The sequence below is a fragment of the Podarcis melisellensis genome (assembly GCF_964234715.1).
Source record: "Podarcis melisellensis genome assembly, chromosome: 9".
Lineage (NCBI taxonomy): Eukaryota > Metazoa > Chordata > Lepidosauria > Squamata > Lacertidae > Podarcis > Podarcis melisellensis.
This window is the reverse complement of record NC_138541.1, coordinates 38,615,559-38,635,463: the sequence shown is the minus strand read 5'-3', so window position 1 is coordinate 38,635,463 and position 19,905 is coordinate 38,615,559. Positions and strand designations below refer to the sequence as shown.

The 19,905-nt window shown below is 43.6% G+C and overlaps 1 protein-coding gene and 1 long non-coding RNA gene across 5 annotated transcripts in view; one reads left to right on the top strand and one right to left on the bottom strand.

Moving 5' to 3' along the window:
• The window catches only part of LOC309378273, a 197,454-nt gene that overhangs the window by 116,478 nt on the left and 61,071 nt on the right, over nt 1–19,905 (bottom strand). The gene's annotated exons all lie outside the window — the stretch shown is intronic.
• Nucleotides 6,772–19,905, top strand: part of SH3D19 (SH3 domain containing 19) — a 64,411-nt gene continuing 51,277 nt past the window's right edge. For 3 of the 4 annotated variants that reach the window (XM_081925980.1, XM_081925981.1, XM_081925979.1), the window contains exon 1: nt 6,772–6,906. In XM_081925980.1, coding sequence (XP_081782106.1) covers nt 6,816–6,906 — 91 coding nt within the window. In that variant the 5' untranslated portion in view covers nt 6,772–6,815. The remainder of the gene's footprint in view (nt 6,907–19,905) is intronic. The other variant, XM_081925983.1, reaches the window with a different exon arrangement.

Sequence of the window (19,905 nt, the reverse complement as noted above, 5' to 3'; positions counted from 1 at the left end):
GTGGAGGAGGCAAATGAAGAAGAGCCTCAGATGATGATTGCATGGTCCGGGCCAGTTGATATAGGGAGAGGCTGCCCTTGAGGTATTGCGGTCCTGAGTCGTTTAAGGCTTTGTAGCTAAAAACCACCACTTTGAATTGAGCCCGGAAACTAATTGGCAGCCACTGCAGTTGGGCCAGGACTGGTGTTATATCCTCAAACTATCTTGCCCCGATGAGCAACCTGACTGCTGAATTCTGAACCGGCTGAAGTCTCCAGTCTTCAGAGGCAGCCCACACGTTTAACACGTTGTAGTAATCTAACCTAGAGGTTACTAGAGCATAGGCAACAGAAATTAGGCTGTCCAAATGGGCACAGCTGGGTCACTAGCTGATGGAAGGCACTCTGCACCACTGAGGCCACCTGTACCTCAAGCAACATAGGAAGCTGCCATATACTGAGTCAGACAACTGGTCCATCTAGATCAGTAATGTTCTTGCTGAGTAGCAGTGGCTCTTCAGGGTTTCTCTTCCAGTTCTATGCCGGTTTCTCCCATGAAATCGCCTGCCCTCTTTTGGCTGGCTCGTCTACTTCTTCTGTTACTTTCCTGCAGTAGGACTAGAATTGGTAGCCCCTGCTCTACAAGCAACAGCTGTGACCAACCACGCAGTCAGCAAGCCACTCCTTGTGGTTTTTATATTCATCCCTTTCCAATGTTCCCTTTTTATTCAGGGCTTTATTTTATTATTCTTTTCTCTTGTTTTCTGCATTTGAAAGCCGTTGTAGCTTTAAGAGACACCTGAACTAACAATTCCTATCTGAAGTACTGCGTAGAAATTCTTAAGCGCAAAGGTTGGTCGAAGGATCAAAACCAGAATAAACAAATTCTGTTTTAACTCTCTGTCTTGGCTAACTCCTGTAATAACGTAAATAGAATTTATTTGCATTACTGCTACGGGTTCAGACAAAGAAAATAGTCTATGAAGACAGAAGCACAAGGTTCCGTGACAATTATAAATGGGAAAGAGCAACTTTGACAATCTCTGTGATCCGTTCTTTTGTGTCACTTTGGAGATTTGTATGGCTTTTATGACTGACAATCTCTGGCATTATTCAAAATCTGGGACTATCTTCATTTCATTTCTGTATTTCAATTTTTCCATCTACTGGAAAACTGAGCTCAATTTTGTTGCTGAGCACAATGAAAATAAAATTCACGTTGCTTTATTGTAATATACACAACAAAACCCAATGATTCTTTTTCCATATATTGGAAAGACCATTTAGCAGTTGGGGTGATTTCAATGTACTAGTTTTCCTGTCCAATTTGTGTTAGCATTAAGAAATTTTGTGTTTTGTGCTGGAGTGCTTGAACTTGTGTCACCAGGCATAACACTCAGGTCATCTTCAGAGGCCTGCCTGGTTGTGCTACAATCTGCATATGTCCATCTAGCAACAACTAGGAAGAGTGCCTTCTCTGTGGTGGCACCCATAGTCTGGAATGGCCTCCCCGACAAATAAGTAGCAGACCAATGCAATTATAGTGTTGCCACATGCTGAAGGCCTTAGCTAGTTCCTCATAAGAACATAAAAATAATCTGCTGGATGAGGCCAATGGCCCATGCTAGTCCAGCATCCTGTTATCACGGTGTCCAACCAGATGTCTGTGGGAAACCCTGCTATTATTAGTGTCAATGTATTTGGATTACTCGTTATGTTTAGATTTTAGTTTTATTGCACATTCCTTTTTTACTGTAATATTTTATACTGTTATTCTACATGCCTAGAGATGCTGGCACGACAAATAATACATACATACTTTAAACAAACACACTACTGCTTTCAAACACAAAGCAAAGGTAGCAAAGCATTCAGACCCACATAGACTTTCAATATTCTATCTTAAAACTTTTAAAATTGGGGACGCTTACAGATATCTCTTCACATAACTTTCATTTATCAGAGAAACACATCTGCCAGAGTGACAGCTAAAATTCAAGGTTCTTGATTTGAGAAGTTTTTCCAGATCTTAGAATCATCACAGAAACATGCAACTTCCTAAAAGAACTCTAGTTTAATGTTACAGCTTGCAAAATGTAATGGCATTTCCCTTAGGATTTGGTTATGCTAAAACTGTTCTATTGTATCTAGTAATTTTACATAGTATGCTTATAACTGAAGACAGGAGTGCCTGGCGTGCTCTGGTCCATGGGGTCACAAAGAGTCGGACACGACTAAACAACTACAACAATGCTTATAATTGTCTCCTCCAGACAAACTTTCAGACAAAATGCCTCGTCCAGACAAACCATTAGCCCAAGTTCAGAGAAAATGCTAAGCCAAACCATAGCTTGGCAAATAGCAGCCAAAGGACCGAGGGAGGAGCATAGCAGCTGCAATCTCCTCTCTGGGAGCCCTCATGCTTGTGCATTCACACTAAGCCACAGTTTGTCTTAGAATTATGTCTGAATCAAACAGCAGAAGTTTCCAGGGGCTCTGAGCCAGTATAGTGTAGTGGTTAGAGTGTTGGACTAGGGCCTGGGAGACCTGAGTTCAAATCTCCACTTAGTCATGATGCTCACTGTTTCTCAGCCTAACCTACCTGATAGGGTTGTTGTGAGAATAAAATGAGGCGAGAACGAGATATGTAAGCCTCCTTGAGCTTTTTGTAGAAAAGGTGGAATACAAATGTAAGAATGAATAAAATAAAAAATAATCTCTATAGACCACTGGGCGGGGAAGCAGGAGACAGGACTTCAGGCCCAACAGAGAAAATAAAATAACATGGCCCGCTTCACCTTTTGCACGTTGCGCAGGGGGCAGGTAATGTAAGGCTGGGTCAGAAAAGAGATCACTGCTAGGAATCTGGGATTTCTCCCCTCCCACAAGGCTCCTAGCAGTTGCTATGGTGGGATCTCAATTCCACTGCAGTGGGGGAATGAAGAGACAAGGCTATTCTCCCTGCAAGCTAAAGAGAAAAGCCTATCCACCCTGCAAGCTGCATTCCCAGTGAAATTTTGGCTGCCTTGACCTGTAATTACTTCCAAGAACAAGAGACATATCTGCATGCTACGTAATTAAGTGAACGTCATTATGGCCTTCTGAATCTTTTAACTCTACTAAATGAAAACCAAAGTAAACAAAACCTTAATGCTTAGGTAATCGCAAGCTCTTGGAATTTTTATGGGTGTTAGAATCATTGTGTTCATTAATTTTATCTTAGGAATGTAGACTAAACTTCTACAAATTTGTTTTGCAAATCTTTGAGTCTCTGGGTGTTGGCAGCTTCTGTGCTAGTTGTGGAGCAAGTGGTGAGACTGGGATTTATTTTGCTGTGTTTCCTGAGCCTTTTCTGATTTTCTTTATATGTTATCTTGTAGGTGCATGCAGGTACCCGCAACACTAAATCTCACTTTGCCAAGACAAATGGTAATGGAAGCAAGATATGTGGATGTATAGAAAAATGAAATATAAGCTTCTGTTTGCATTTCCTGGTAACTTCTTGTTATCACTGAATGGCTCTGGAGAATATCTCAGAAAATACTACCGTTATCAAAAATTCATTTCTTGATGAGCCTCTTACAAAGATCAGGAATGCTAGACTGTAGCAACCTGAAAGGCAACTTGCCACCTTCTCAAAAATACTGTTTTCACCCAGTGGCAGCTGCTGCCTACTAGACTTGGTAGAGCTGCCAGGTCACAGGGATATGGCCAATGAGGTAATGGAGACATTGCCAAGTTGCCTTGGTCCCCCCCCCCATCCTGCTCTCTTGCAAAAAACTGTACAACTACTTGGCACCTAAACTGAAAGGTATCTTACTTTGGTTCAGAAGGCGTCTCTGCTGTCACAGTTGCTCCTCTGCTGGGAGAAAAGTTGTAGGGTCTCCACCTCTTCTGGTTCTCTCCCTATCTTCCTCCTTTGCAAAGAAACAGTGACTCCTTAAACATTTCCATTTTATTAACACATAACACCTAATATAAGTGTTTTTCCTCAGTTCATGAGGACTGTAATCTCATCAACATTATCCCAAGGAAAATATATCAATCTACTTAATTTGTATTTAGTATTCACTGGGACCAATACAGCAGCAAATAACCTATACCATGTTAACCATGGGCTGCTTATTCCTTTATATTCCTAGCAGATATTGTGTGGGCTGTAGGGCTTTGCTTACTCATTTACCACTGGTAGAACTTCACAGTGTTAATGAGCTGCATGATAGCCACCTCTCCTGCTTTGAAATGGCGACTGCCATACTGTAGATCAGGGGTAGGCAGAGAATTGGTCTACTGGTAGTTTTCTGTGTGAGTGAAAGTAGTTTAGCAAGGATTTATGACTCCCAAATATTTAACAATAGCAACAACAAAATGAGTATTCCACCACCTAATAAAGACAGTTGGGTGTAACAAGGAGCTGCTTTTTCTATGAAAGGGGCTCAGTTCAGTTCAGGTACTTAATATATATATATCAATCTCAGTACTCAGAAGCCACCATACTCTTTAATTCTAAGTGTATGTTTTTTCAAACCTGGCTGTAGTTGGCAGCTCTTCGGGGTCTAATAAAACAAAAAGCAAATTCCACAAGCCTGAAGTCTGCCTCTCTCTGCTCTGGATACTGGAGAGAAAGTTTTAAAGGGGATAAGAAGCCTCATTGGAAGGAACTATAAATTGTTGGAATAAAATAGAACTGGCATGATGGCACAAAGAACCTTCTAGGGCACAAAGCCTCTAGGGCACCACCAGTATTTCTAGGTTCTGCGCTTTGCAGTTTAAGAATTACATTCCAGTTTTTTCTTGCAGTGTTACACATATCTTAGCATTCCAAAAGATCCTGAGGCTGGAGTGGTGCGCTTTTGTGGGGACCTCAACATGGGTTGTACTAACATGGTGGCAAGCAAGATGCCACTGGTGCTGTACATCTTATGGGAAACTATGTTAATTAACTTTGGAGGGTTCTCTTGAGTAGCAAATCCAGGGCACAACACTTGAAACATGTGAAGGAAAGAGAGCTAGGAGACCATCCCATGAAATCCAGAAGCCTATTATGCCTGGGCAATGACAGGCCTAGACAGCATCTTGAGAAGTAGAGACATCACCTTGCCAACAAAGGTTCGTATAGTTAAAGCTATGGTTTTCCCAGTCGTGATGTATGGAAGTGAGAGCTGGACCATCAAGAAGGCTGATCGCCGAAGAATTGATGCTTTTGAATTATGGTGCTGGAGGAGACTCTTGAGAGTCCCATGGACTGCAAGAAGATCAAACCTCTCCATACTGAAGGAAATCAACCCTGAGTGCTCACTGGAAGGACAGATTGTAAAGCTGAGGCTCCAGTACTTTGGCCACCTCATGAGAAGAGAAGACTCCCTGGAGAAGACCCTGATGTTGGGAAAGATGGAGGGCACAAGGAGAAGGGGACGGCAGAGGACGAGATGGTTGGATAGTGTTTTCGAGGTTACCAGCATGAGTTTGACCAAACTGTGGGAGGCAGTGGAGGACAGAGGTGCCTGGCGTTCTCTGGTCCATGGGGTCACAAAGAGTCGGACACGACTAAACAACTAAACAACAACAACAATTATGCCTGGTTTAACCACATTATGGCCAAATCATACCCTTCTGTAACCTCCTTAAAAACAGTAACTGAGGGTTACTGAGCACTGGCGTGAAGGCAGAGGCGGCTTTGGGTGTAAATGTAAACAGCACAGATGTTGATATGACGCCATGATTCCAAAATGGAAATTCCTTCTTGTGGACTTCCGATGGGCATCTGGTTGGTCACTGGGAGAACAGGGTCCTGGACTAGATGGACCATTGGCCTGATCCAGCGGCTCTTCTTATGCTCTTATAACAGACAGAAGAACATAGGTCCATCTACCTCAGTACTGTCTACACTGTGGGGCAGCTGCTCTATGGGGTTTCAGCCAGGGAACACTCCCAGTCCTACCTGCCAAGGATTGAACTTGCACCGAAAGCCAGTCGCTCTACTCTCTACTGCTGTAAACCACCCTTCCAATCTTCAGATGAAGGGCAGTATAAAAATGTTGTTGTTGTTGTTGTTGTTGTTGTTGTTGTTGTTGTTGTTGTTATACCACTGAGCAAGGGCTCTTCCCTGAGAGCCTCTCAAGACAGGAGCCATTCACCATGACAAGGCCTTGTTTTTCTTCTTCAATCTCTGCTGAGGAGTGCAGTTGTTTTTGCGTTGGGAGGAGCTTTCTGAAATGCCTTGAGGCAGCGCGCCTTGCCAGAATCCAAAGAGAGAGAGGGGAAAAGGGGTCCCAGATTATACCATTAACTGGGGTGGGGGGGATGCGCTTCAGAGACCACCTCTCGTTGCCTCTTTCCCTCCCTGCCCACCTCCGCCACGAGGCCGCTCTCCCCTCGCATTCCGCCGCTCTGATTGCTGCTCGCTGCTCCAGGTACCTCCCCCTCTTCGCCTTTTGTCTTAGTGTCAGGCAGCAGCCCAGTTTCCTGTTGATACCGGAATGTTGTGAATGGGCAGGGAAACGCCACCTTCTCCTACTTCCCTCTGCCTTTCTCTTTCTCTCCCGGCCGCCACAGCTGGGAGAGCCTCTCTTGGCGAGCGCCCTCCCAGCTCCTGCCATTCCCTAGCCGAGACCAGAAAGAGAGCGAGGCCTTCGCAGCCTCCCCGAGAGCGCGCTTGAAACTTTCGAGGAAGGGGAAAAGCAAGAAGCGGCGGCGGCGGCGCAGGAGGGACGCTTTGCCTCCTCTCCAGGCTGCGGGCGGCGGGAGCGGCAGGTGCAGGCGCAAGGGCAGCTCCAAGCCACGCCATGGAGGAGCATAGGGAAGACTAAGAAAGGGGTCCTCTTCCTCCTGTCGTCGATGGCTGAAGCCTGGAGGCTGGAAGAAGAAGAGGAGGAGCTGAAAGAGCTCGGCAGAAGGCACAGGAGACCCAGCTTGAACCCAGCAACAGGTAGGCGCGAGAGGGCAGGGAGAGGGGCGCCGAGGGGCAGGGGTCCGAAGTGGGGAAGGGAGGCACGTGCTGCAGGGGTGGGGGAGAGAATTCAGCGTCTATATATTATATATTCAGGAGTTAGGTTCATGCACTTCAAAGAGCTGCAGATTTTACTTCGATGCCCGTTTTTAGGGGTTTTTTATTGTCTCTGGTTGCCTTTCCCGACAAGCAACTCCACATGCTTAAGTCTCTTTCTCTGGGAACTGAAGTGATTGCAATGTGATATGGCAAGGGGTTGAGGGACAGTCAAGGTGTCTCTGGTGGTAGGATCAAGCATCCTTTCTGATTCTGCCCTCCTGTCTCTGAATGTGCATTTAAGCTCCTTTGACACCTGTGGACGTTCAGTGCAGAACACACTGGTGGTCATGTGGGCCTGGCCCTCAAATCCAGTCAAGACAAGGCTGTTACGTTGCACCTTAGCCGTGCCCCAGTAGCATAGAGTTTGGACTCTGTCAAAAAGGGAGTGCAGGCGCATTGTCTGGAATACGTACATTTGGGGTTCCCCCACCCTATTTCTCAGTGTATGCAGCGATTTGACCTAGGGATTGGTTTGCAAACATTGCCTTCCCTGTGGTGCCCTCCAGATGTTTTAGACAGACAACAGCTTCAAGCAGAATGGTCAGGCGTAATGGGAGTTGTAGTCCAAAGTACCTGGAGGCTCCCTTTGGGGAAGGCTGCTGTAATAGATATGCAGAAGTCTTGTAGATGGGCTCAGTATTCGACTGTGGTGTTGCAAGCAACCGTAGGTTATGATGGCTGGGTCAGGGAATATCCTTCCCAGTTGGCTGCTAAAGAAAGGGGGGGACGTTATTGGGTCTTCATGGAAGAACATTCTGAAACCACATATAATCTTATCTCATGGTGAGTCAGATGTAGTCACTCATGGTTCAGTGAAAGGATCATATTCCAATACATTTTTTCTTCCTGGTTGGTGTAGTCTACTGTAAACTTGAACATTCCCTTTAGTTCTTTAGAATTCTGAACATTAACTTAAGGCACATCCAATGTATCTCTGGTAGTCAACATTGCTAAGTTTTTCACCAAAGATTTTTGTCCTTAACTATTTCTCTGTTTTAAGACCAGAATGTAGATCTTATGTGAAATAAGTATTCCTCCTAAACTTAGCAGGAGAACACTTAGTGATATAGCACATGTTTTGCATGCAGAGAATTTCAGATTCAGTCCCTGGGATGCAGGTCGGGCTAGGAATCTCCCCTGTCTGAAACCCTGCAGAGCCACTGCCACTCGGTATAGAGAGTAATGAGCTAGATGTGCCATTGGTGTATTTGTGTAAGCTTTCTATGTAACTGCATGCCTGAGCCAAGCCATACATAAAAGGAGAGGGAACACTGAAGGGTCATCTACTTTGCAATTTGGCATACTTCAAGGTTTGCACCTTGTTGACTTTGGACTGCTAACTTTGCTGACTTCCCAGAATTATCAGTAGTTTCTGTGTTTGAACAGTGGTAGACTATTCCATACCCAAAAGGTGTTACTGTAGTTTCTTTCCTCACCTCTTTGGCAGGGAACTTCCTTGTCTGATACCCTCAGAGGTATTTAAGAAACTTTCACTGATAGTTATACAGTTGTGGATTCTTATTAAGCTGGAGCAGCGTAGTTGCAGAAATGCATGCTATGGACTGCAGACTTGTAAACAGATTGACAGATTCCTACACACACACACACACACAGAGAGAGAGAGAGAGAGAGAGAGAGAGAGAGAGAGAGAGAGACCTGTCCATTCACTGGCTAGAAGACTGACTTGGGATCTTTTGTGTTTATGGTGGATCACAGGCAGAATCTATTTTATGCTCTTGTTGCCTAATTAAACAGCTGCATTTGGAGCATTTTGCAGGAGCCACTTTGGGCTCTGTGTTGTAGAAGGGCAAATGCAACTTCAGCAAACAAACAGTTTTAATTAATAAGCCTTCTACCCATACAATTTACTTTCAGCAGTGGAATCATGTTCCATCCAGACCATTCTCTGGGTTATTAGAGGCATGCCTTGAGGAAACAAAGTCAAGAATCTGTGCTAGAAAAACGTACAAGCCAGGAGCTACCTGTAAGTATCAGGTGGTCAGTGACTCATGCCACTATCAGTAATAAGTGAAGAGTCAACTGGCAAGGAAGCAGGCCATGAGTAACCGCTAGACATTAATCTAAAACAGAACTACAGTATGTGTAATGCATGGCTGGGAAAACTCAGGCCAAAGGCAGTTTTCGAGGCTGCTCTTCCAGATCCTCGGGACTTTCTTCAGACCACTCCCCAGGTCACACACCCTTTTCCCAGACCACAACTCACACCGGACTTGCTCCATGTCCCTTTCCAGTAAATTTACCTAGGTGGAATGTGTCCTTGAACTGTGATACCGCCTCTTGCTTGCCTAGATGGATTGTGTATGTGTGTAAACCTCTGGCTTTTTGCATGGCCTACTTTAAGAGTCATGTTCATTGCTGTCTCAGTCTTCCCTCTGGCCCTGTCCACCACTGACATGTGGCCTCCTGAAGATTGTGAGGAAATGTGGCTCTCAAGCTGGAAAAAAAGTTCCTCATGCTTCAAGTAAAGCTGCCCCATGCTGTTTGTGCAGATGTTTCAGGAGCCCTTTGCCCTCAGGCTGCAGTTGCACAGAAAATTTCCTCAGCATGATACTAACTGCCTGAATGTTTGCAGAATCGTTGCCTAAATGGTTGTAGTCCTAAGCATACTTACTAAGGAGCAATTCATTTTGGCCTAGTATTTATTTATGAGTAAACATTCTTAGGATTTTGAAGTTAAATGTGTGGATGGATGCATCTGTCGTTTGTTTAATGTCCTGGATTTAGCTCTGGCCTTGTGGTGTCTATGAATGTTGCAAAACAGGCACTTGCTGTACTTATAAACCCCCTGTTTATGTTATGCTGTTGTTCTAAGGCTGTTCTTTTAAAAAAGTAATTCTTTATAAACTCATCAGTCACCTTTCTGTCGTTCAGTTTTGTAAGGGCTAGAAAACTGGCAAAATAATTTGTGTCCAATTTCCTCTAAAGCAACATTCCGTTCATAGAAGCATTATTTAATCTTAGCTCCCACATTAAACTTGTTCTAACTTGATTTCTAAAATGCTAGCTGGGTTTTGGACAGCGAAACAAGGTTGTATCAGAGAGATTAACTCACCAGTCAAAATATAATCAGAGAAATTACACAGGTGAAGGTACCGTATTTTTCGCCCTATAGGGCGCACCAGCCGATAGGACGCACCTCATTTTTTTTGGGGGGGGGGGAAATGAATAAAAAAATTATCCCCCCCCAGCCGTGGGGCTGGGGCGGGGGAAGCCCGAGCTTCCTCTGACCCCAGCCCCCAGAACAGGCTGCTATCTGCAAGCCTTGCGAGCCCGGCGGCAACTCCCGCTGGGCGCGCAAGGCTTGCGGATACCTGCGCGAAGCACGGGGCGCCCTCTGGAGGGCGCCCCGTGCTTCGGGCTGCAGACACCGACGCCTCTCGCTCTCCAGGCTTCAGCGAAAGCCTGCATTCGCCCCATAGGACACACACACATTTCCCCTTCATTTTTGGAGGGGAAAAAGTGCGTCCTATAGGGTGAAAAATACGGTAAGTTGGCTGAAGTGAAATGAGAGTTGGAATAGAATACAATTTTTAAAAGCAATCTCTGTTTTAAGCTACTTGGTAGTGTATTATTCTAAGAAGAATCCTGATTTCTAGATATATGAATTTGGGCGGTGCTAGGTTATATCTCCTCAGTCACACTTATTTAAAATACACATACTGTATATGTGGAATGTTTTGCTCTTTTTTCCTTTCCTTTACACAGACTTTCCTTCTGTGAATAAATATAGCAGGGGCCAATGTTGATGCCTCCCGGTCTCCAATTGATGGGGGCTACTGGAGAGCAAACCCATGCCATTTTGTGGTTCTGCCTCATTTTATGGCCACCTTTTTGTTTTACTTCACATTCCATGGCAGCCATTTTGTGGCTAGAGCCTTCGTCACTTTATCAAAACTCTAAATGTGCCCACTGGCCAAAAAAAGATGGCACCTCTTTTCTGGAGCACCAGAACCTTCTTCTACCAAAGGAATAGGGCAAGGTATTTTGCCAAATAATTTATTTGGGGTGGATTTTGCAAATCAGACAATGATTAGAGACTGTGTGTAGTGTGGTGTTGTTGTTGTTGTTGTTACATCTTCACCTGCTGCATGTGACTGAGCCATTTGGATTTGTTCTGCAGCAGTAATAAAAAAAGATAGGATCAGAGAGTTGCAGAATACATGATGCACCCCACCTTCTTTGCTGCTTTGTAACTACCTTTCTGCATTGCACATGCTCCTTTCTCTTAACATTTATGTGATCCAGATTGTATGGGTTGATTTGTGAGGGGTTGCTTGGTAGATAATCTTCCTTTTAGGCAGAGGATTAGATTATGTGTGCCTTTGATCCCTTTCAGTTCTTTGATTTTATGATCCACAGTTCTCTTGGGTAGCAGTGATTATACATATGTACTGAATACCTGGCTGCATCTAAGCTAAAAGAATTGTACTTGTGAGTCTGCTCCAGAATCCAAGGAAGTCAGTAGGAAGAATCCATTGAAGTCAACTGGCTGCAGACCAAGCACTGCTGGAATAAATTAAGGATGGTAACAGAGGCTCTTTTGCTGTTATCTGTTGCAGCTTGTCCTTGGAAATGAACCAACATCACTAAGCATAAAGTGTGTTTTTATTTTACAGAAAAGCACTTGTCTGCTGACATTTGTACCAGGGCGCAAATGGAACCATAAAAGTTGCATTTTTCAAGCATCTGTAAAAAAAAAATCGTGCTGAAAAATGAAATATTCTTTTAAAAAAAAGGTTTAAAGCTTATTAACTAGGAGAAAGCTATCTTTGTAAGAAAAGAAAAGAAAATCCAAGTTGGCCTCTCCTATATATAATGAAAAGTATCTTGTTTATCTGGGCAGAGTCAAATGAGTTGTCAGGTTGCCCTTTTGGAAAGTGCTGGACTATGAGGAGTATGACCGTGCTCCAGATAAAGTCTTGCTCACTCCACATGCGCACACCAATAATTTACATTAGAACGCTCTTGCATCTGTCCACAACAAGTTATTTTAATGCTGAAAAGATAGCATGGAGTATTGAGAACAAGGTCTATTGACGTATATTCACAAACAGATGCTGCAATACGAATAAAGGAGATATGAACAGTGGTGTAGCATGGGTTGCATTCAACTGCCTAATGGTGTCTGCATCACCCAGGAGATCACAGCTGCAGAGATAAGAAAAGAGTTGTTCCGTTGTCTGGAGAGGTCACTTCCTAGATTGCATGAATAAGCCGTTTTCAATTCAGCCTAGAGACGGAAGTGCACAGCTGTATTGCGGCAGCACTGGGTGTTGAAATTTTGCACCCCTAATAATTTTGTGCCCAGGGCAACGGCCACTGTGGCTCCCCCGCATGCTACATCCCTGGATATAAAAGCTCATGAAAATGTGCAGTAAAGGTGTTGGTTTACTTAGAATTAATTCTTCTTCTTCCTCCCTCTTGTGAAGCAAGCCATTGGGTCTTGTGCAAGTGTTGGCCGTGATCTAACACTAACCAGGGCTTTCCTTCAACTGGGATCTCTGACCCTTGGACAGGCATTCAGCCAAACATGTAAATACAAGGGCCAGCAACCTTTTTCAGCCATGGGCCGGTCCACCATGTGGGGGGCTGGACTATATTTTTTGGGAAGGGAATGAACGAATTCCTATGCCCCACAAATAACCCAGAGATGCATTTTAAATAAGAGGACACATTCTACTCATGTAAAAACATGCTGATTCCCGGACCGTCCACAGACCAGATTTAGAAGGCGATTGGGCCGCATCTGGCCCCTGGGCCTTAGGTTGCCTACCCCTGACTTACAGTGTTCTTAGTTCCAACCTTTGCCTTCCCCCCTAGAACTGGGACTCCTAAGCATGTTCAGCTGAATGTGCTTAGAACCTTCCTTGCAATCTGGAACCTTGAGTAGGGACCCATTGGGCATGGAACCGTGCCAATTGCACTGTTTGTGCCCTCATGCATTTGACTGAACACCTGATGTCTATTCCAATGTAGCCCCTTCATATTTAAAATCAGTTTGGGGAAGTTCATCCATGATATGGAAGAGACTGATAGGAGCAAGCATGCAATAGTGCATTTTAAGCCTGATCACCGTGTGTATTAGATTCGGAATTTTTCTAGTTTCTGAGCTGGTTCAACCTTTGTTACATCACTTAGAGGTGCATTACTTACGACAATCAGCTAAATGTGTGAACTGCTTTTCTTTGAAAAGCACTGTGAAGTGATGTTGGCCTTTTTCAACATGCAAGTTGAAGTTGCTGTCATTGTGTGTAATACTACATAAACTTGGTGTTTCTCTTCCAGCCCCCCTCCCACATCAACTGCTCCATCATCACCTGCCTCTTGACAGGAGGTTTCAAGAAAGTAAATTATGGGATGTTTCCTGGTTAAAAACATAGGGTGGGTTCCTCTGCCCTTTCTGCCTGCTCCATGGTTTAGTTGCCAGTTAGCAGCTCAACAGAGCATGTTTCATGCCACTTTAGGAGAAGTCTTGTTAAATAGTTTATTTCAAAGCCTCAGATTGCTTGCTTTTTATAAACCCTTTAAGTGTGTGAACCTTCCTTGTTAATGCATGTTCATTTGAGATAGGTGGGAGATTAAGGCTCCCTCGTAGCAAAAGCATAATGAATAAAAGGCTGTTAAAATAACTGTGCATTGTGGGCTTCTGCAGCAGCTTTTTCAAAGATCCCAACATTTTTAGTTAGACTTCTTTATTTCTCCCTGCAGAAAGAAGTCTGCGATTGTTATTTCAGTATCTAAGTTTGCATACCTCTCTCTCTCTCTTTCTCTGTTTTTCTGAAATATTTAAAAAGTATGTTTACATTTCTGAAGTTCTCTTGTGGTCAGGAAGATCAATTTCAATGTTTTATATAGGCCTTTACAATTCACATTCCTGTAAATTCACTTGAAAACTGGTAAGTTAATGTGTTAGGTGCAGGTTTCTAATGTTTCTTTCACAGTGGATGGTATCCATTGTGTTGGTAAGTGGAAAATCTTAGGATGTCAGCAAAAAAATGCACTATAGCTCTATTGCAGTTAAAGATGAATTTTAATACAATTTATTGCAGATGTAGTCCATTTTTTTTTTTTTACGACAGTAAGTCAGTGATTCTGAAAAGTAGAAAATTAAGGCATTTGTGTGGTTGTCTTCAGGGAGTTCCATTACTGATTGCTGGGAAAAAACAGGCTGGTGTTATATTATTCATTTCACAACTTAATCCTCTAGAAATATGGCAGACTATTGTAGCATTTGAACAGATGTAACAGCAGGTTTGTTTTTGTTTTGAATCTGCATGCTTGTTAAGTATGGCCTATGGCATTGTAACATAGACTGAAAAAAGAAAAGCTGTTAACAGTACACTTTCCTAGCTTTCCCCCCTCTTGGCAAGATTGTAGCTTTACTGCTTCCATTATTGGCCTCTTTCACACATAAAGTAAACCATAGTCAATATTTCACTGCAAATGTACTGATCTTGTCTCCTTTGCTCCTCCCTGCTTACACTGAGAACAAACAAACAACAACACCTGGCTTAGCATAATGTCCAAACTACAGTTTGCGGTTTCTTTCACTCTCTAAAAACCACAATAGTTCTTGGCTTGCTTATTCTCGTTCACTGGAGCAAAACAAACCATAACCTGTGGCTTGGGTGTAATGCTGAAGTAAGGATCATGAGCTTTCCCATCCCTAAACTATGGTTTACTGTTATGTGAGAAATGGGCCATAGTGACTGTGGACTAATTCGCAAGATGCCTGGTGTGGGTGGCACTTTCCATTGTACTCATCACAAAGGAATGCCAACTACTGTAGCTACGTAATACCATTGCCCATTTTGTCATGGTAAATAACACTATTGGTCAGCAGCCATACTGAAGCAGCTGTTCAGATATTCTGTGGAGGAGGCCTACGGAATGCCTGTTTGGGACTTTTAAAGGAATGCCATACTTTTCTTTGGTTTCCTGACGGGTAGGTTGCCAGCTTCTTGGAGGCAAAATAATTAGTAAACAATGGGCCTTGTTAGAGGGAGCTGTCGCCATTCATTTAATTAAGGAGTCAAATTCAACGATATAAGCTATGCTAAAGGTCAGTGTTGGATAGTTTCCTTGCTTTTGATATGTTTGGTAGAACATTTTCAGCAGTTCTGAGATAATGAGCAGTTTGTAATCCACAGCTCTGTGCTGCTTCGTTCTTATTAATTCAAGGGGAAACAGCAGTTGGTGCACCATGCTAATAATTGTTCTAAAGCTATCCTTTTATGCTCCTTCACCGTATTGTAGAATTTATTAGGAGGAAACTGAAGTCAATTGTGAACATTTCAAATATGCAGACTCACTTAATATTGCATCTTAACTCCCTTAACCCCCACCACCCAATATTCAAATAACTGTTGTAATAGAGTGCAGGAGTGTAATTGGTTTAGCTTAATCGGCAACCTGTGAGGTACTGTAGCTCAGTGATGTAATTTTAGCACAAGTCCTGCATATGGACAGTCCAGATCCTGCAAAAACATTTAAGGTAGCAAACCTTGGAAAGATCCCGATCTGAGACCTTGGAACTAGAGCAGCTCCCCTGTGATGAAAATTTACAACATTTTGGGCTTTTTAGTCTGGAATAGAGGAGGGGTGTGAGTTATATAAAAGTATGAATGGTCTCATCTAATGAAACTTGAACAAAAGGACAGATGAAAGGAACAACATCTTCACACACCGGGTAGTTAAGCTGTGGAATTTGCTGCCACATGGTATAACGATGGGCACAAACATGGATGGCTTTAAGAGGGGTTTAGAGAAATTAATGGAGGATAAGACTGTCAATGGCTGCAAGTTAGTATACTTCAGAGTATACCTTCAGAGGCAGTATACCTCTGAATACCAGTTGCTGGGGAGCATAAGTGGGGAGAATGCTGTTGCCCATGGTTGTGGGCCTTCCTTGTGCATCTGGTTGTACATTTTGAGAACAGGAAGCTGAAATAATGGGCCTTTGGTCTGGTACAGCAAAGCTCTTCTTATATTCTTATGCTGCCAGTCAGCTGTCTACTCTTAGGCAATATTCAATGGGACTTACTTCTGAGTGGAAATGTATAGCACTGTGGAACCATGAAGTCCCCAATCCAAGTCATGGTTGTGCTATAAATTCACCAGGTGAACATAGGCACACTATCCTCTCTGTCTCCAAATCCCAATTCCCTGCCGCCAATAATAGCACAATATCATATGTGTGGCAAAATTTCCATATCTTACAACCACTATGTAATTAAATGCTACGCCTGAAGTTTCCCCACCCTGGATTTAGAGTGCTGTCTGCACTATTAACTATGATGCTGTCACTCCCTGACTGTGCTGAATTTTTCAGCAGAGTAACCCAGTCCCTGATAGTGGTCCATCCAGGTACAGTGGTACCTCAGGTTAAGTACTTAATTCGTTCTGGAGGTCCGTTCTTAACCTGAAACTGTTCCTAACCTGAAGCACCACTTTAGCTAATGGGGCCTCCTGATGCCGCCGCGCCACCACCACACTATTTCTGTTCTCATCCTGAAGCAAAGTTCTTAACCCGAGGTACTATTTCTGGGTTAGCAGAGTCTGTAACCTGAAGCGTATGTAACCCGAGGTACCACTGTATTAGCACAGTTTTGATGCTTACTGAGGTACCACTGTATTAAGGGGCTATGCAGGAGAAGATGCATTTGGTTCCCTTTAAGGGGGGTAAAGATGGGGTCATGCTGCCCTCACAGGGCCAGTGCTGTATGGGTGGGGTCTAATTCGTCTTCACAGCACTGTTGCACCAGCAGAGACATCCATCCAGTAACAGACGAGGCAAGGGGAATTTTTGCTCAATTTCCTCTACCCCTGTAGCTCCCCCTTCCCTGCAAGTCTTTTCTCTCCTTTCCTCCTTTGTCAGCAGACACTTCTGCGGAGTCAAAATACCAACAGTATATACAGCCCTGTGTCTGTGGAAGCACAGTCCTTGTTAGTTTAAGACAGGAATTGGAAAGCGTGGAAGTCAATTCTTTCTTGAAACAAGCTGTGTTGTGCTGCTGTCTGCTTCCCTGCAACATCTTGTTTTTTCACTGGGTGGACTGAACTAATCCTTGCTTGCAGCGAAGCAAGATGATTGAGGGATGTGCCCTGGGCTTGCATGAGCTGTGTGTTTGGAAGAAGTAGATCTCGTCTCCAAAATCAGCCTTATGCAGATCTGTTCATACAGTGCCAAAATGTAACCTATGTCCAGTTTTAGCAGGGTATGTTTTCAGTTGTTTCCTGAAAAGGAACTGTTTTCATGTGATAACTGATTCAAGCCGCAGTGTCCTGTAGGGTATACATTTGTTAAGGTGGGGGGGAGGAGAGAGAGAGTTTGCAAACATGTTATGACAAAGCCTGGTTAAAGTACAGTGTACACAGCATGGTATCAGAAGCATTAGGGAAGTATGCTATAATGTTCCCTTCAGGGCAGGTTTTACACAGGGTTGCCAAGTAACTAATCCTGCCCACTGTTCAGATTAAGATTTTGCAAAACCCATGTTGGTACACAGCTTTCTAGTACGGTTTTGCTCTTGCAGTATACAAAAACTTACATTTCCCTCTCCTCCACATTAAGTTTTTAAAATGAAAATATTGTTACATACTAATCACCGTAAAACGAAATGTGTAGATGAGCTATACAATTAGGATGCAGTTTATTCCAGTTAATGTTGTGTATAATCTCTTTATTATTTATTTCTCATAATTGCACCGTCTTGCAGTTTGTTATATTTAGGCTTGTCCACTTCCATAACCAAACAGAAATAACTGGTGTCCCGAGTTTCTTTTCTGTAAGTAAATTAAGCAATCACTCTTAGGTTGCAGCAAGCAAGTATATACAGTAACTACAGTGGTACCTCTGGTTACGTACTTAATTCATTCTGGAGGTCTGTTCTTAACCTGAAACTGTTCTTAACCTGAAGCACCACTTTAGCTAATGGGGCCTCCTGCTGCTGCTGCACCGCCAGAGCACAATTTCTGTTCTCATCCTGAATCAAAGTTCTTAACCCGAGGTACTATTTCTGGGTTAGCGGAGTCTGTAACCTGAAGCGTCTGTAACCTGAAGCGTATGTAACCCGAGGTACCACTGTACTGGTGGAAGGAGTAATTGACCAACATCACAGTAGAGGAACCTTGCATGAACAGCAATATAAAGACATAGAAAGCTGAGCCAGACCACTGTTTTGTCTGGCTCAGCCTATGATAACTTTCCAGAATTTCAGACAATAATCTCTCCTGGTCCCTCTTGGACATGCCAGTGATTGAAGGTGGTGCCTTCTGCATGCGCTACCACTGATCTACAGCCCAAACTTCTCCTACAAACTCTCCCATCCTTTTGGACAATTTCCCACTGCCACTTAAGTTACCAATGTCTCATCCTGCACTGTTCAGGAGTATCAACCAACCTGCCAAAAATGAGTTTTGAGGGTCTGGAAACCTAGCTTTCCCCACCTGCTTTGCAGTTCTCATCACTGGACCAATTATTGAAAACGCTAGGGAAACAATGGATCATACTTGTACAGAACAACCTTATGCATGTTTCCTTGTAGAAAATCCTATTTAGATCCCAAGTAAGTGTGCATTGGCTTGCAACTTTAAGCAGCATGCCAGAGGCCAATATATGGTATACAGGAATTTCTTTACAGAAAGTAAAATTAATTATTTTAATAAGATACTGGAAATAAATGTCGAACTTCCTTCTGCTCCAGGTTCTCTGGATCCAGTCCAATGTCAACAACAAAATAGACTTTGTTGTGAGCTGGCCTTGGAATTTTATGAACTGAATGTTAACATACAATAACAGAACTACTGGGGTCTGCTTTGTAGGTTGGCACCAGCCCCATCAATTTGCACAGGGAGAGTATTTTGTCTTTTATTAACTGTGTAGTCATTGTTTATATGCTCCATTTTTTTAAAAAAAAAAGGACTCAAAGAGGTGTACAAAAAATAACAGTATAAGTACAATAATAACTTACTACTTAATAAACTTTAGCATATTGGTACAGCACTAACAGTTCAACAATTAATTTAAAACATGTCAAAGAAAATTAAGTGAGCATAAAGCTTACCAACAGGCTGTTTAATTTCCAAAGCTGCCTTAAAACTAATGACAGCAGTAGCCAGCAACCCACCCATTTTATATACCTAGACCATGGGTAGGCAAACTAAGGCCTGGGGGCCGGATCCAGCCCAATCACCTTATAAATCTGCCCTGCGGACGGTCTAGGAATCAGTGTGTTTTTACATGAGTAGAATGTGTGCTTTTATTTAAAATGCATCTCTGGGTTATTTGTGGAGCATAGGAATTTGTTCATTCCCCCCGCCCAAAAAAATATAGTCCAGTCCCCCACAAGGTCTGAGGGACAGTGGACCGGCCCCCTGCTGAAAAAGTTTGCTGACCCCTGACCTAGACTCAAAAGTGTAGAACCCCCCTCACAGTACTTCTGGCAGCTGTTCCTTTATCAAGGTTCCTGTAACAGGTGGCTGAGGCATGATAGGTGTAAGCAGCCATTCCCTGCCCCTGCCCTGTAAGGTATGTGCCAGGGGCTGGCAGGATACTGACAAGTGCGCACCAGGAGAAGGGGGGCTGCAGTCTGACTCGGGAGACAAGGGCAGTGCTCTGTGGGGGCCTGCACAAGCCAAGAGGCAGGAATCAGAGCTGGGGGAAGAGGAGGAAAAGGCAGGCCAGGCAAGTGAAGGACCAGGTGCTTTCCCACCCTTCCCTGCACCACGGTCTCTTCGAACCAGGAGAGAATTGAAGCAAGAAGATCAGAAGCAGCTTCCATTCAGGTGTAGTCTCCAACAGTGTACAACATATAATCATTTGCTAGGAACGGAAAGATAACGTGGTATGCTCTGCCA